At 41.3% G+C, this 13,780-nt stretch overlaps 1 protein-coding gene across 1 annotated transcript; it reads right to left on the bottom strand.

Annotated features, from left to right (window-relative positions):
* Positions 1 to 9,814: 9,814 nt before the first annotated feature.
* On the bottom strand, positions 9,815 to 11,309 carry LOC125372427 (carbohydrate sulfotransferase 11-like). Its single transcript, XM_048382446.1, has one exon. The coding sequence runs from the start codon at positions 11,202 to 11,204 to the stop codon at positions 10,125 to 10,127; it is 1,080 nt and encodes a 359-aa protein (XP_048238403.1). The 5' UTR covers positions 11,205 to 11,309; the 3' UTR covers positions 9,815 to 10,124.
* Positions 11,310 to 13,780: the final 2,471 nt, after the last annotated feature.

Genomic DNA, 13,780 nt, shown 5'->3' on the forward strand with positions numbered 1-13,780 from the left:
GTGTCTGCTCGTCAATCGTCGACCCACGGAGTCCGCACTAATGGGCCGCTAGTGTGTCCCCAGTGTCTGTCGAGCAGTTTCCGCAGCAGTAACAAAGCGATCTTGAAGATGCTGTCGCACAGTCTGACGATCCTGACGTCGGGTGGCTGCTTGGTCTTCCACTACGTTGTCGGTCATCTGTAGTGTTGGTGGTCTGGTACCGCTGCTGGAGCCTGTATATGGTCCTTACGTGGACTTGAAATGCATTGGCTACTCGCCGGGCAATTTGTCTAGCTTGCAATCGTCCAAGGGCTTGGTGTCGCTGATTTCTTGTCAATCTTGGCATGTGGTAGCAATTCAATATTCGAATGAATGTTATCCGATCTGTGTGGATTTTTCGAGCAAGAAATGGGGGTACGCATGTGCATTTCAGTTTGCACGGAACTCACGTGCATCGGGTTACCATGGCCGTTGCCGTGATGCGTTTGGGCGATCGGTTTTATTGTCATCTTCTTTGTTTTTTAATTATCAAGTTTCATTTTTTCGGACAAGGTAATGTTAAATTTTAGAAACTTTGACAAAAATTACCCGGATATCTAAATGACAACTTTTCATGCAATGTTACTTGGGGAGACGTTTCTTTTGCGGTTCAGTATAGTACAAGAGCACTGTCTGTTTCTCCAGATGGTCGCAAATAATGAGTCATATTTTGCAGAGAGGCAGAGTAACCTCTGTCTTTGAAGAATTCCTCTATTCATGCTTAGCCTGAGTTACAACTGACAAATGTTTATTATGTAAAAACTGATGATATCTTCTACCATGTTGATACTTAAATTAAAATGTGGGTAAAGTTTTTGTTTGTTTGCTTGTTGTTTAAAGCTGCACTCAGCAATATTCTAGCTACATGACGGCGGTCCGTAAATAATCGGGTCTGGATCAGACACTCCAGTGATTAACATCATGAGCCTCGATCCATGCAATTGGGATACGATAACATGCAGCGAGCCTATCCCCCGATCCCGTTGGTCGCCTCTTACGACAAGTGTAGTCGCCTTTTACAGCAAGTATGGGTTGCTGAAAACCTATTCTTATTTATACATATTTTTATTAAATGAATCTGCATCTTTAAACAAGCGAAAAGGCTTATGTTAATACCTCTCCAGTCCAAGTTATATTCATGAAGGCATTGAACAAACCAATACATGATGATAAACTAAATACGTTAACAAGAGCAAATGGTCATTGACAACAGTTTGGCGTAATGAGTAGAATAAATAATATGTACGCGGGATTTATAGTATCACGTCAGTTTAAACCTTTTGGAATGAGGTATGTATGAATGTACCGATTTAAAGATGTCTAGATTGGTATTCTTTTGTTAAATTAGTATTACCATTCAATATATTAACATCAACTCCCTCAGAGTAACTTGCTCGTAATCAGCCCATTGTGAAATATTATCTGGGTCATTATTAAGTACATTTGCAGTGGTATTTGGATCTTCTACTATTATACTAGTATAATCAGAGGTATCATCAGCAAAAAGAAGAATATTACTATCAATACCATCAACTATATTATTAATGTACACTAGGAATAGAAATGGTGCTAAAACTGACCCTTGAGGGACACCAGCCATTATAGATTTTGACCCAGATCTATTGCCCTGAATAGTTACTCCTTTTTCGAGGTAGCTGCTAAACCACGTTTATATATTTCTACCGATACCACATGATTTCAGCTTCAACAATATACCTTTAAGCCATACTTTTTCGAAAGCCTTGCGAACATCACAAAAGACAGCTCTTACTTCTTTGCCGCTATCTAAAGCATTAGAAATAAAACCACACAGATGTGTTAGCTGATAAACAGTAATGTCTCCAGGCCTGAATCCAGATTGTAAATTAGTCAAAACATTATTATCGTTGAAAAAGATAAACACCTACTAAAGAACACACTTTTCGGTGACTTTCGCCAAACAACTATTGAGAGAAACCGGTCAGTAGTCTGAACATTCATTAACACTCCCTTTTTTATAAATAGGTATTACAAAAGTTTCCTTCCATACAAGTGGAATAACTGAATAACTTAGGTCATATAAAAAAGTAGCGTAAGAGGGTAAGGGTAGCTTTAGTAGTATCGACTGACATAAGAACATCTTGGACTTCTTTCCTAGTTAATGTGATGTCACTGAGTGTAACATAATTATGGATAATATGGTGAGGTAGTTCTCTGTCTGGATGTAGAACTTGTGACTAGTCTGTGTTTAGTCATTAAGTACATCAGCTATAATTGATCCAGCTTCATTATGAAGTATACTACTGTAATGTATAGGTGGAAAGATGCAATTTGCATTTGTTTTAGTTTTCATATAATATATAATAAGCCGCCATGTTTAAGGATTACAGTTGATTATTTGTGCATCTATCCTAGATGAAAAATCTCTTTTTGCCTGCTGCAGTTACTGTTTCTTAGTGATCTGAACTTGGCCCAGTCTGTGATTAATTTTCTCATTTTAAACTTCTTATGTTGGCGATTGCTCTGCCGAAAAAGTCTACGGATGTTGGAAGTAATCCATGCTTCATTAGTGGATCTAATGTTACTAAGGTATTAGGTATGAAAGTATCACCTATAATCACCTATTTGAAGAAACAATCTTTTCGACCGAGTCTACATTAAAAATGATTATATTTATACTTTCAACTTTGGCTAAAGCACAGTAATCAGTAATGCACTTTTCTTTCATATGATAACATTGGGGGGATATTTTCTTTGATCGTTACACATACTGGGCTCTGGTCACGGCAAATGGGATCCAGCACACCTGATTCACGTACCAAATCAAATTTAGACACAAATATTACATCAATTAATGTGCTGGATGTTTGCGTGATTCTAGTTGGTTCAGTAATTATTTGTTAAAGTCCAAAAAGGGTTTCTAGATGTCTAATCTATCGACAAATCGACATACGTGTTCAATGGGTGCCATATCAGGAGAATATGCTGGCCATTCCATGCGAGTAACATTGTTTTGTCCCAGAAGGTCAGTGACTATGCGTGCACGATGAGGTCTAGCATTGTCATCCTTCGATGAAGACAAGGAATCACCATTGGTCTAAGAATCTCATCCCTGTAGCGAACAGCATTCAAATTCCCGTTGATAACGTACAGATTGGTTCTGTGATGAAATGAGAAGGCGGCCCACACCATGACACTACCACCACCAAAACGATTGTGCTCACGGACGTTGACGTCAGCACAACGTTCCCCGCGCCGTCTGTAGACAAGAACACGACCGTCATCATGCTGCAGTGAGAACCGAGATTCGTCAGAAAAAAGAACTGCTGACCACTGTTGTCTTGTCCACTGTCGGTGTTGCCGTGCCCATGCGTCTCTGGCTGCTCTGTGACGCGGAAGAAGAAGCTGTCTAACGGCTTGACATCGGGGCCTGATGTTTCTTTCCCTCATACGGTTTCTTATTGTTTGGTCACTGACATTTGTTCCTGTAGCAGCAATCAGATGCCTTTGAAGATGGTTTGCTGTGACTGTTCTCCTCCTCCATTCTTCAACAACGACGTACCGGTCTTCTCTTCCTGTTGTCACACGAGGGCGACTTGACCTTGGTCTATCACTACTATCTGTGTTTGTTGGAATCGCTGACGCTATCTGCAAATGACGGACGGACTAACATTTAACCTTCGAGCAGCTTCCCGCTGTGAAACATTCTCATTTAGCCACCCAATAGCTCTGGCTCGTTCTTCAAACGTGAGGAGTCGACGTTGTGGCATGTTGAACACAGTGATGCAGTTTCATAGCGACTAGCCTTTATCAACCCAAATTTCGCACAAAAATTCCTTCTGGCTCGTGCTACATGAGAATAAGTGAGCAAATGCACGATCTCCATTTTTGCGGCAGCTGTGAGGAGGAGATTACAACAAAGATTTCCAAAGATTTTTTGAAAATGAGTGCTGGTCAAAATGAACGTTGACGATTCAAATATGATTCAAATTCTTTGTTCTGGTCATGAAGTCACTTGAGTAAGGGAAGTCTTCAATATCAGTACATAAGCCGTCGATCAGGAGGCCATTTACCAAATTTAAAAGGAATCGAATGAACAGTGCTACAAAATATCAGTGTTCCCTAAATTGTTTTGACGAGCATACATTCGACTTGTACCCATATCGCCTCAAGCCCAGTTGAATGTAGCTGGTCAAGAACCTCAACATGAAGATATTATTTCGCAATATACGGCAACACCCTCGCCTCTTGTCCTATCTTTCATAAAAGGTAAATGGTAACCTTGGAGACTAATGTCGCTATCGACGATTCCGGTATGTAACCAGGTTTCTGTTTTACAAATATTATCATACGAACTGCTGCGCACATTAAGTGTATTATTTTCAGATCGGTAGGATACATACATGTAGGTCCTGAGTTAGAGTGAACATCCTCACAACAAAGAAGATAAGCTGATAAAAAAGATAGTGAATATAGTCAGGGCGTTCCAAAGAAGTGAGTAATGTAAATTATATTCCGCATATGGTGAGCGAGTAAACAAACTCAAAAGGACCCTCCGCCAGCCTGTACTAAATACTATCTATCGACATCGTCAATGTAAAATGTAAAGAGAATTGTTACATTAAGGCTGGCAATGAGACCTTGACAAGTACCATAGTCTTACTGAATAACACACACAAACCGTTGTTGGATATCAATGACTACACAGTGGGACGGAACATGAATAGACATGTGAATTTGGACATATTCCAATGCCCCAAAATACGGAAAATCGAAAAACACAAATGAGTCGCCAACAATACATGTGAAAAAGAGGGAGTAGATAATACCGAGCTGGAGCCTGTTGCAAGAGTTATTTGAATAACATATTGTATAAAGTGTACAGAATTAAATAAAATTGTCTGAAGTTTTAAGAAATAAATAAATGATTACAAGGACAAGCAAACAATGAGAGAGAAAATAAAGCGAAATACATACTACTTGAAATAAGAGAAGCCCTCATCCACAGTAGGGGCGGTCGGGTAGCCTAGTGGTTAAAGCGTTCGCTCGTCACGCCGAAGACCCGGGTTTGATTCCCGACATGGGTACAATGTGTGAAGCCCATTTCTGGTGTGCCCCGCCGTGATATTGCTGGAATATTGCTAAAAGCGGCGTAAAACCAAACTCACTCACTCACTCATCCTCACTAACCTAAGTGACCAGATTGTAGGCCGGTCACGGTGACATAGATGCCATAATACTGACGTAGCTACACGAGAGTATGCTGGCCTGGGATGCTGTTTCAGCTGACCAGGAAACAGTCGATTAGGAAGAAAATGTTCAGTATTTAACACAAGTAAAGTATATCTGAATATATTAACTATCTTTCAAATGAATTTAGATTAAAATAATATAAGTTGATTTGAACAATGCATTGTAGTGATAGGTTACAGTACCAGGACGTCCTCGTGCAAGGAGCGAGTGCAATGGTACATGTGCAATGGAGCGTGTGCAATGGGACGTGTGCAAGGAGCGTGGGCAATGGTACGTGTGCAAGGTGCGTGTGCAATGGTACGTGTGCAATGGAGCGTGTGCAATGGTACGTGTGCAATGGAGCGTGTGCAAAGGGGTGTGTGCAATGGTACGTGTGCAAGGAGCGTGTGCAATAGAGCGTGTGCAATGGTACGTGTGCAATGGAGCGTGTGCAATGGTACATGTGCAATGGTACATGTGCAATGGGACGTGTGCAAGGAGCGTGGGCAATGGTACGTGGGCAATGGTACGTGTGCAATGGTACGTGTGCAATGGAGCGTGTGCAATGGTACGTGTGCAATAGAGCGTGTGCAAAGGGATGTGTGCAATGGTACGTGTGCAAGGAGCGTGTGCAATAGAGCGTGTGCAATGGTACGTGTGCAATAGAGCGTGTGCAATAGAGCGTGTACAATGGTACGTGTGCAAGGAGCGTGTGCAATAGAGCGTGTGCAATGGTACGTGTGCAAGGAGCGTGTGCAATGGAGCGTGTGCAACAGAGCGTGAGCAATGGTACGTGTGAGAGGAGCGTGTGCAATGGTACGTGTGCAATGGAGCGTGTGCAATGGAGCGTGTGCAAGGAGCGTGTGCAATGGTACGTGTGCAATAGAGCGTGTGCAATGGAGCGTGTGCAAGGAGCGTGTGCAATGGAGCGTGTATAATGGTACGTGTGCAAGGCGCTTTTGCAATAGAGCGTGTGCAATGGTACATGTGCAAGGAGCGTGTGCAATGGTACGCGTGCAAGGAGCATGTGCAATGGAGCGTGTGAAATGGTACGTGTGCAATGGAGCGTGTGAAATGGTACGTGTGCAAGGAGCGTGTGCAATGGTACGTGTGCAAGGAGCGTGTGCAATGTAGCGTGTGCAATGGTACGTGTGCAAGGAGCGTGTGCAATGGAGCGTGTGTAATGGTACGTGTGCAATTGAGCGTGTGCAATGGAGCGTGTGCAAGGAGCGTGTGTAATGGTACGTGTGCAATGGAGCGTGTGCAATGGTACGTGTGCAAGGAGCGTGTGCAATGGTAAAACATGCATGTAAAGCCAAAAGTCAGTCACAATACATGTGAAAAGGAGAGAGTAAATAACCATGCGTTGGGGCCTGTTGCAATATATATGTTCATGACATATTATAGGAAGAGACGAGAAGTAAATCAAATAAATGTCTGAAGTTTAAGAAATAAATTGAGGTCAACTGACAGATAAACAAAGCAAACCCTTGTCAACAGTATCCTAAGTGACCCGGTTTCCCGTTTATGGCTTTAGGTGTGTCGGCCGGTCATGCTGACAGATAATATAATACTAACGCAGCTACATGAGAAGCACGCACTGACCAGTGACATTGGTTAAGTGAGTAAGTATGGTTTTACGCCGCTTTTAGCAATATTCCAGCAATATGACAGCTAACCCAAAAAACAGTCGATAAGGGGAGGCATGTTCAGCTTTTCGCACAAGTAAAACTATCTGAATATATCAACAACCTTTTTCATTACGCTGATAATGTGACAAAAGGACTGGGATATTAGGGTGAGAATGTTCAGTATTTAACACAAGTAAAGTATATCTGAATATATAAACAACCTTTCAAATGAATTTAGCTTCAAATAATATACGTATGATTTGAATAATGCAGTGTAGCGATAGGTAACATTACCGGGCTTCCTTGTGCAAGGAGCGTGTGCAATGGTACAGGTGCAATGGAGCGTGTACACGTATGCTGGGTCACACCCAAAAATACAGAAAATGGATAAATCAAAAGATGCTTGTGAAAAGGAGGAAGTAAACAGAGTTAAACCCTGTTGCAATGTACATGTGCATTATAGGAAGATATTGCAGGAATAAGTGTCTGAAGTTTAAGGAAATAAAATTAAGATCACACAAGCAAACAAACACATAAACAAAGCAAACCGTTATCTCCAGTAACCTAAGTGACCCGGATTCCCGTTAGGTGTGCAGGCGGTGTCCTCCCATTAGTTAGACAGCCAGTTGTTAGACACCTTAAAATAACAACTTTTCTGGTTGAGTGCACAACAAAGTGCAATGCTGTTACCTTGATTGATAATGGAATGACCCATAGCTAAACATCAAGATATAAGAAAACAAAAAGACGTGTTAAGTCAGATGTACTGATTTTATGAACGTTCATAAAATCAACATCAACAAGATCAACATCTGAGAGATTCCTGGGGAGAGCAGGCATGGTGTTGCGGTGCTGACTGTAAAGGGCACTGCTGACGCTGGAGAAGGAAGGCAGAAGGGGTATCTCGTTGTCATCTTCTTGTGCTAGCTAGTCATTGTAGAGGGAGTGCATCTTGGTTGTTTCTTCACGGGCGCGCTTTCGAAGTGTGCTGAGGAACTTTATTTTGTTGACATGTTCTGGTGGATGGTTGTGCTCAGTCTGGTTCCGGAGGAAGTCGTCACTTGTTGTGCATCTACCAGTGCAGGTCTTGATAACACACCTCCAATGGGTGCTGGTCTGTCTTTCTCGATTTCGGTTGTAGAGATATCCATCCAGAAGAATCTGAGGTGTGCCTCTCTGTGACATAATATATTCCACTTTCCTTAACCCAGCCATTCTGATAATGCTCCATGATCTGCCAGTAATGATATGTATATCACAGTTGGTTAAACTGAGTAGACTCTGACAAATTGATAGTAAAAGATTAGTTGTTTTATATTAAGAATGTTATTATCACAAGCAGCTAAGTGCAAGTGTAACTTGAGCAGTAGTCTAGTTGAGAAGTTCTTCATTTTCCACAAGTTTTAAAGATTAAACACTACATATTGGATTAACATAATAACTGATAATCAGAGTACAACATGCAACTGGAGCAGCAAATGGAGTAGCAATCTAGTAAATAACTATGATAATAAATAAGTAGAAAATAAGTAGAGAAAGATCAAACAATGAACCTTGAGACATGCCTAATAAGTTCACTGAGGACTGTACCAGTGTACCATTGTTGTGGGTACTGCCCTAATTAATGCCCTACTTCAGTGTCTGACAACTGGCTGTCTAACAACTGGCTGGATAACTAAGGGGAGATAACCGTGCAGGCGGGTCAAGGTGACATAGATTAGATTTGCTATCGTGGCTACACGAGAAACACTTGCTGGCCTGTGACGTTGATAATGTGTAAAAAAGGACTTGGATACTATAACAGCCAACCAAGAAACAGTTGACTGGGGAAAGAATGTTCGATATTAAGCACGATATCTGAATATATGAACAATCTTTCAAATGAATTTCGCTTCCAAACATTGTACGTTTAATTTGAACAATGCATTGTAGTGAAAGCAAACATTAGCGGGGGTTTCTCGTGCAATGGATTGTGTCCATGTATGCTGGGTCGTGGTGACATTGAGTGACATAGCGCATCACCTTCTAAAAAACCGATTTTAACGGAAACAAAATGTAAGATAAGACAATGCAGTTTGTTGCAGGTTGTTTATAATCAGTGCAAACGTATATGTCTTATACGACACTCTTCCTTCATGCAAATTCACATCATACAAGAACCTTTGTTTCGGATGCGACATTAATGGATCCAGTGATACACAGTGTCAATTGTTGAAAAGAAAATAACACATTTAACAAGATATATGAATCATTAAGCAGATATTTCGAGAGTACATAAGTCCGATACACAGGAACTGCATGACATCGTTCATTTTTAATTTCCCGATTACGTTTCTAGTTTTGTCAGCACCATATCCGTGTTCGATGGTTACACCGAAGTGGTAAACATCTGAGACCTGCATCACTTGGGCTTTCCTCCCACATTACGCTGACACGCCGTGATATAACTGGAAGATTGTTAAAAGCGGCGTTAAACCGAAGTTACTCATTTATAATTCCAGGCTGTGTCGTCGACGTGGTCGTTGTTGTCTTCGTTGATGTATCCCAGAAGGCCTGTAGTTCCCTGGGATAGGTTAATCCTCATCTTCAGATTCAGAGATTCTATCACTTTGATACATTGGGATCGTTTAGTGGTCAGTTTGACTCTGCCGTCGTGCGTCTTGACAAAGATGATCCCATCACGAGCCCAGGTACCAGCTAGCTATTCTATCATCTGCTGCCAGTTTCCGAGCCTCAGTTGCTTGTCTAGCTCGTTCCTTTGTCATATCGTCGTTGACGAAGATTCTCGATGTTCTGTTCTTTTATTTGGATAGGTTCATCATGACACCTCTCTCACTCCTGACACACACTTGAGGATATGATTGTGTATATTGATGAAGATATAGACGCAATAAAACAACAATACTCACTCGAGTTACATACGAGTTCAGTCCCTCACAGTTCAATTTGGCGTCATTAGTGATCCATCGAAAGTTTGTCACTAGATCCAATAGATAGTCCACAAATATCATCCCGACAATGCGTATTTTATTCCCCACAAGGGATTTATTTGACTAAGAAATTTTGAACTGGAGCTCATCAGCCCTACGTCTACTCGTTTTTCGCATCATTTTCCACTGCTATTCTACCCCGGATCTTCACAGGTCTCCTCTCATATTAGGCTCAAATGCGATGATATAGGTGAAACACTGTTCAAAGCAACCTTCATACCAACTCCTCTCCTTAATTTGAAATAACTCTCGCAAAATACGATTTCGAGACTAGTTATTCTCTCATTAGATCAAAAAAGTCAAAATTATATTTATCAGATCGGTTTTGTTCAAACAGTTCTCTGGGTCTATCATCATACCCAAAAAGCTTAATGTCATTAAGGTATACCATCCTTAAATGATCCAGATTCTCGATAGATAGTTGACTGTAAGCTTGCAGGTAGGCTTCGTGTTTATTTTCCTTTGCGTGGTGAGACGACCTCTGAAAGGCTTCAAGAGCCATATTAATATATTCTGCCACAGCAACCTTCTCACTCTCAGAGCTTGTAAGATAGTAACCATCATGTTTGTCAATAAGACCCGAAATTTGAAGTTGTCTCCACAGCCTTTTCATACCAGTGTGTTTAGTAAGACACCTACGCCATTCCTCATGGAGCATGAATGCTCTTTGCACTTGGTAGAGTATTGTATCGACAGCTGTTTCAATTTGAAAGTCCTTAAATTGTATTGCATTTCCCAAAGACCCAGTTTTTTGTAGTATATACCGGACGTCTTGTTCAAACGTTTCCACCTTCCCCACGATGTCGTACCGCACTTGGCAAACCTCACATAATGTTGAAATTGGTTTGAGATGTCTATCTTTTCGATAAATCAGGACCATTTTTATGAATTCATCAAATGTTATATCATGGCCACAGGTTGGATCTCCAGGGAATTGAGCTGAACCACGGGCATAACCTTCCCTAAATTTATATTTCGCAACTGCTCCGAAGTCCCAGAAAAAGGGATTTGGTGCGAGCAGTTTATCAACATAAACTGAGAAAACTCTGTGAAAAGGATTGCGTACAAAAAGAAATTTTAACGGTTCCTCTAAAATCTTATTTATATCCTTATACTTCGACGCGTTCATTAACATTTCGCTTGACCACAGATATTGTTTTTGTAATTCATAGTTATCAAAAACCTGAAAGGGAGAGCAGATATTCGGATCTTTCCTTCTCAAAACGTCCATTGTTTTTCCCCAGAAAGTAGTTCCGGTTTTGTAGGAAGGACAAAAGAACAGTGGCGGTTCCTGCAACATCCACATATTGTTCTTTGTAAGCAGCTGATTGACAACTTGGGATTTCTGTAGCATCTCCGTTTTGTTCTCTGTAAACAGTTGATTGGCGTATTTCTTTTCTTGTAACAAGCTGCATCCGTTCCTTAAGTGGCGTCGTCTTTCAGCATAAACCGAAGGGATTATTTCCTGGGAAAAGAAAACATGCGCAAACATGATTACTATCAGGTCATTCAACATTGAATGTTACTTTCGTTAAACGAAAAACCATATCTAATTTAATACCAGTAATGTTGCATTGACGTGAGCCAGATTATCTGGTCAGTGAGTTCACTCATTCCTGCAACAGTTTGTAAAAAGTAATCTGTTGCAGGGTTATTTTGTGTAAGTACACAATAGTTTAATGAAGATAGGAGTAAGAAATAAATGTGTATCCACATGACCCCTACCAATTTATTGATTTTCAAAGATGAGATGTCTAAAGACCCATCAGCATTTTTTTAGATATTTTTAAAATCAAAATATAAAACCTTGCAGAAGTATTCCCTGAGTGCAGACTAAGCGTCAGCACAGTTCATTTTTTGGATATAATTTTGCTGACGATATCAAACCTATGATACACTCAACTGAGAGGTATAGTTTCTTTTGCCCGTCCATTTACTATGATGACATATGCGTATATTATCTACTCCGTTCTTCTACGTTTAAGTCCCGACATGGGTACAATGCGTGAAGCTCATTTCTGGTGTCCCCCGCCGTGATATTGCTGGAATATTGCTAAAAGCAGCGTAAAACCATGCTCACTCACACTCACACTCACTCTACGTTTAAGCCTTCTCTGAGGACCGCCTCCGCGGTGTAGTGGATAGAGTGTCTGCCTGGAGAGCAAGCAGGTATATATCTTCTCGCAGCTGTAGGCTTAAAATGTATGCTTTCCCCAAACTGTTACAGGTATGCCTTCTACCAACTGATAAATATGTGCTTCTTCCAAATGTTATATGTATGTCTTCTACCAACTGATAAATATGTGCTTCTTCCAAATATTATATGTATGTCTTCTACCAACTGATAAATATGTGCTTCTTCCAAATGTTATATGTATGTCTTCTCTAACGGTGATATGCACAATGTATGTCCTCTCCATCTGTTATGGGGGCGGTCGGGTAGCCTAGTGGTTAAAGCGTTCGCTCGTCACGCCGAAGACCCGGGTTCGATTCCCGACATGGGTACATTGTGTGAAGCCCATTTCTGGTGTCCCCCGCCGTGATATTGCTGGAATATTGCTAAAAGCGGCGTAAAACAATACTCACTCACTCACTCCATCTGTTATGTGCGGGGCGGTCGGGTAGCCTAGTGGTAAAAGCGTTCGCTCGTCACGCTGAAGACCCGGGTTCGAATCCCGACATGGGTACATTGTGTGAAGCCCATTTCTGGTGTCCCCCGCCGTGATATTGGTGGAATAATGCTAAAAGCCGCGTAAAACAATACTCACTCACTCACTCCATCTGTTATGTGCATTCCTTCTACAAACTGTTGGACGTATACATTCTCCCAACTCCAAATCTGTTGATGTACATGTATGCCTTCCCTTTCGCTGACCACACCGAATGACCGGTTTTGATTCCCCTAAAGGGTACAATATGTGAAACCGTTTTCTGACCTGTTAACAGCCCATGGTGTCGTTGAAATATTGCTAAAAGCGGCATAAATCCATACTCACTCACAACAATTATATTACGTGTTTCAATTTTCTACTGTAAAATTTATGCCTACTCTTTACCATAATATATTCATTGTATGCCAACTACCTACCTTGTATTCTTTCTTTCTCAGCTGTTTTTGCAGCTGATGGATATACAGCCGCGTAAGGATATTCTTATCTGACAGTCCAACAGGCAAGTCAAGGGTCAAGGTCAAGGACCTGGAGGCATTGTCAGTCCGTAACAGTTCCGAAACAACTGAGCCATGAAACAGACAGTTTATGAAGTAGTTATCATATATGACATAATTATGAGTGAGTGAGTTGGGTTTTAACGCCGCTTTTAACTTTATTCCAGTTATATCACGGCGTGTCAGCTTAAAGTGGGAGATAAGCCCGAAATGATGCAGGTCTCAGACGTTTACCACTTCGGTGAAACCCACGAGCACGGGTATGGTGCTGACAAACCTAGAAACATATTTGGGGCGAACCGGGATTCGAACCCACAATCATAGGTTTCTGGCGTGCCCAAGGGATGCAACTCTGCACAGCGAATCGCGGCGCCTTAGACGACTGGGAGACCCGTGCGCCATATATGACATAACATGTGTAGGGATAACTGGAAAACATGAGGAAATGCTCAACTGAACGGATTGAATTTGCTTCGAGAATGTAATAGATAGATTCTTCTGTATACAGAATTCATATTTGCACACAAAATTATGGATTCGTTTGTGTACGTTCATGCTGTGAGTAAGGGAAGGTGAACGTCATCTTTATATGAATTCGAACTCTTACAGAAAAAAAACACCAGTTGTGTCATTTCCACTCAACAGAGGTGAGGTGAAATGGGGTTTAACGTCGCGTCCAAGATTATTGCACTTATATAGCGACGTGCATGCACGTGTGTGTGTGGTTGTGTGTGGCTGCTTGTACTAGTCCGGACTGATGCCGA

Source organism: Haliotis rufescens, unplaced genomic scaffold (assembly GCF_023055435.1).
Source record: "Haliotis rufescens isolate VD_foot unplaced genomic scaffold, xgHalRufe1.0.p SCAF_4, whole genome shotgun sequence".
NCBI lineage: Eukaryota > Metazoa > Mollusca > Gastropoda > Lepetellida > Haliotidae > Haliotis > Haliotis rufescens.

Coding starts and splice junctions, on each gene's coding strand:
- LOC125372427 (XM_048382446.1), bottom strand. CDS start 11,204: ATGCTACAGAAATCCCAAGTTGTCAATCAGCTGCTTACAAAGAACAAT.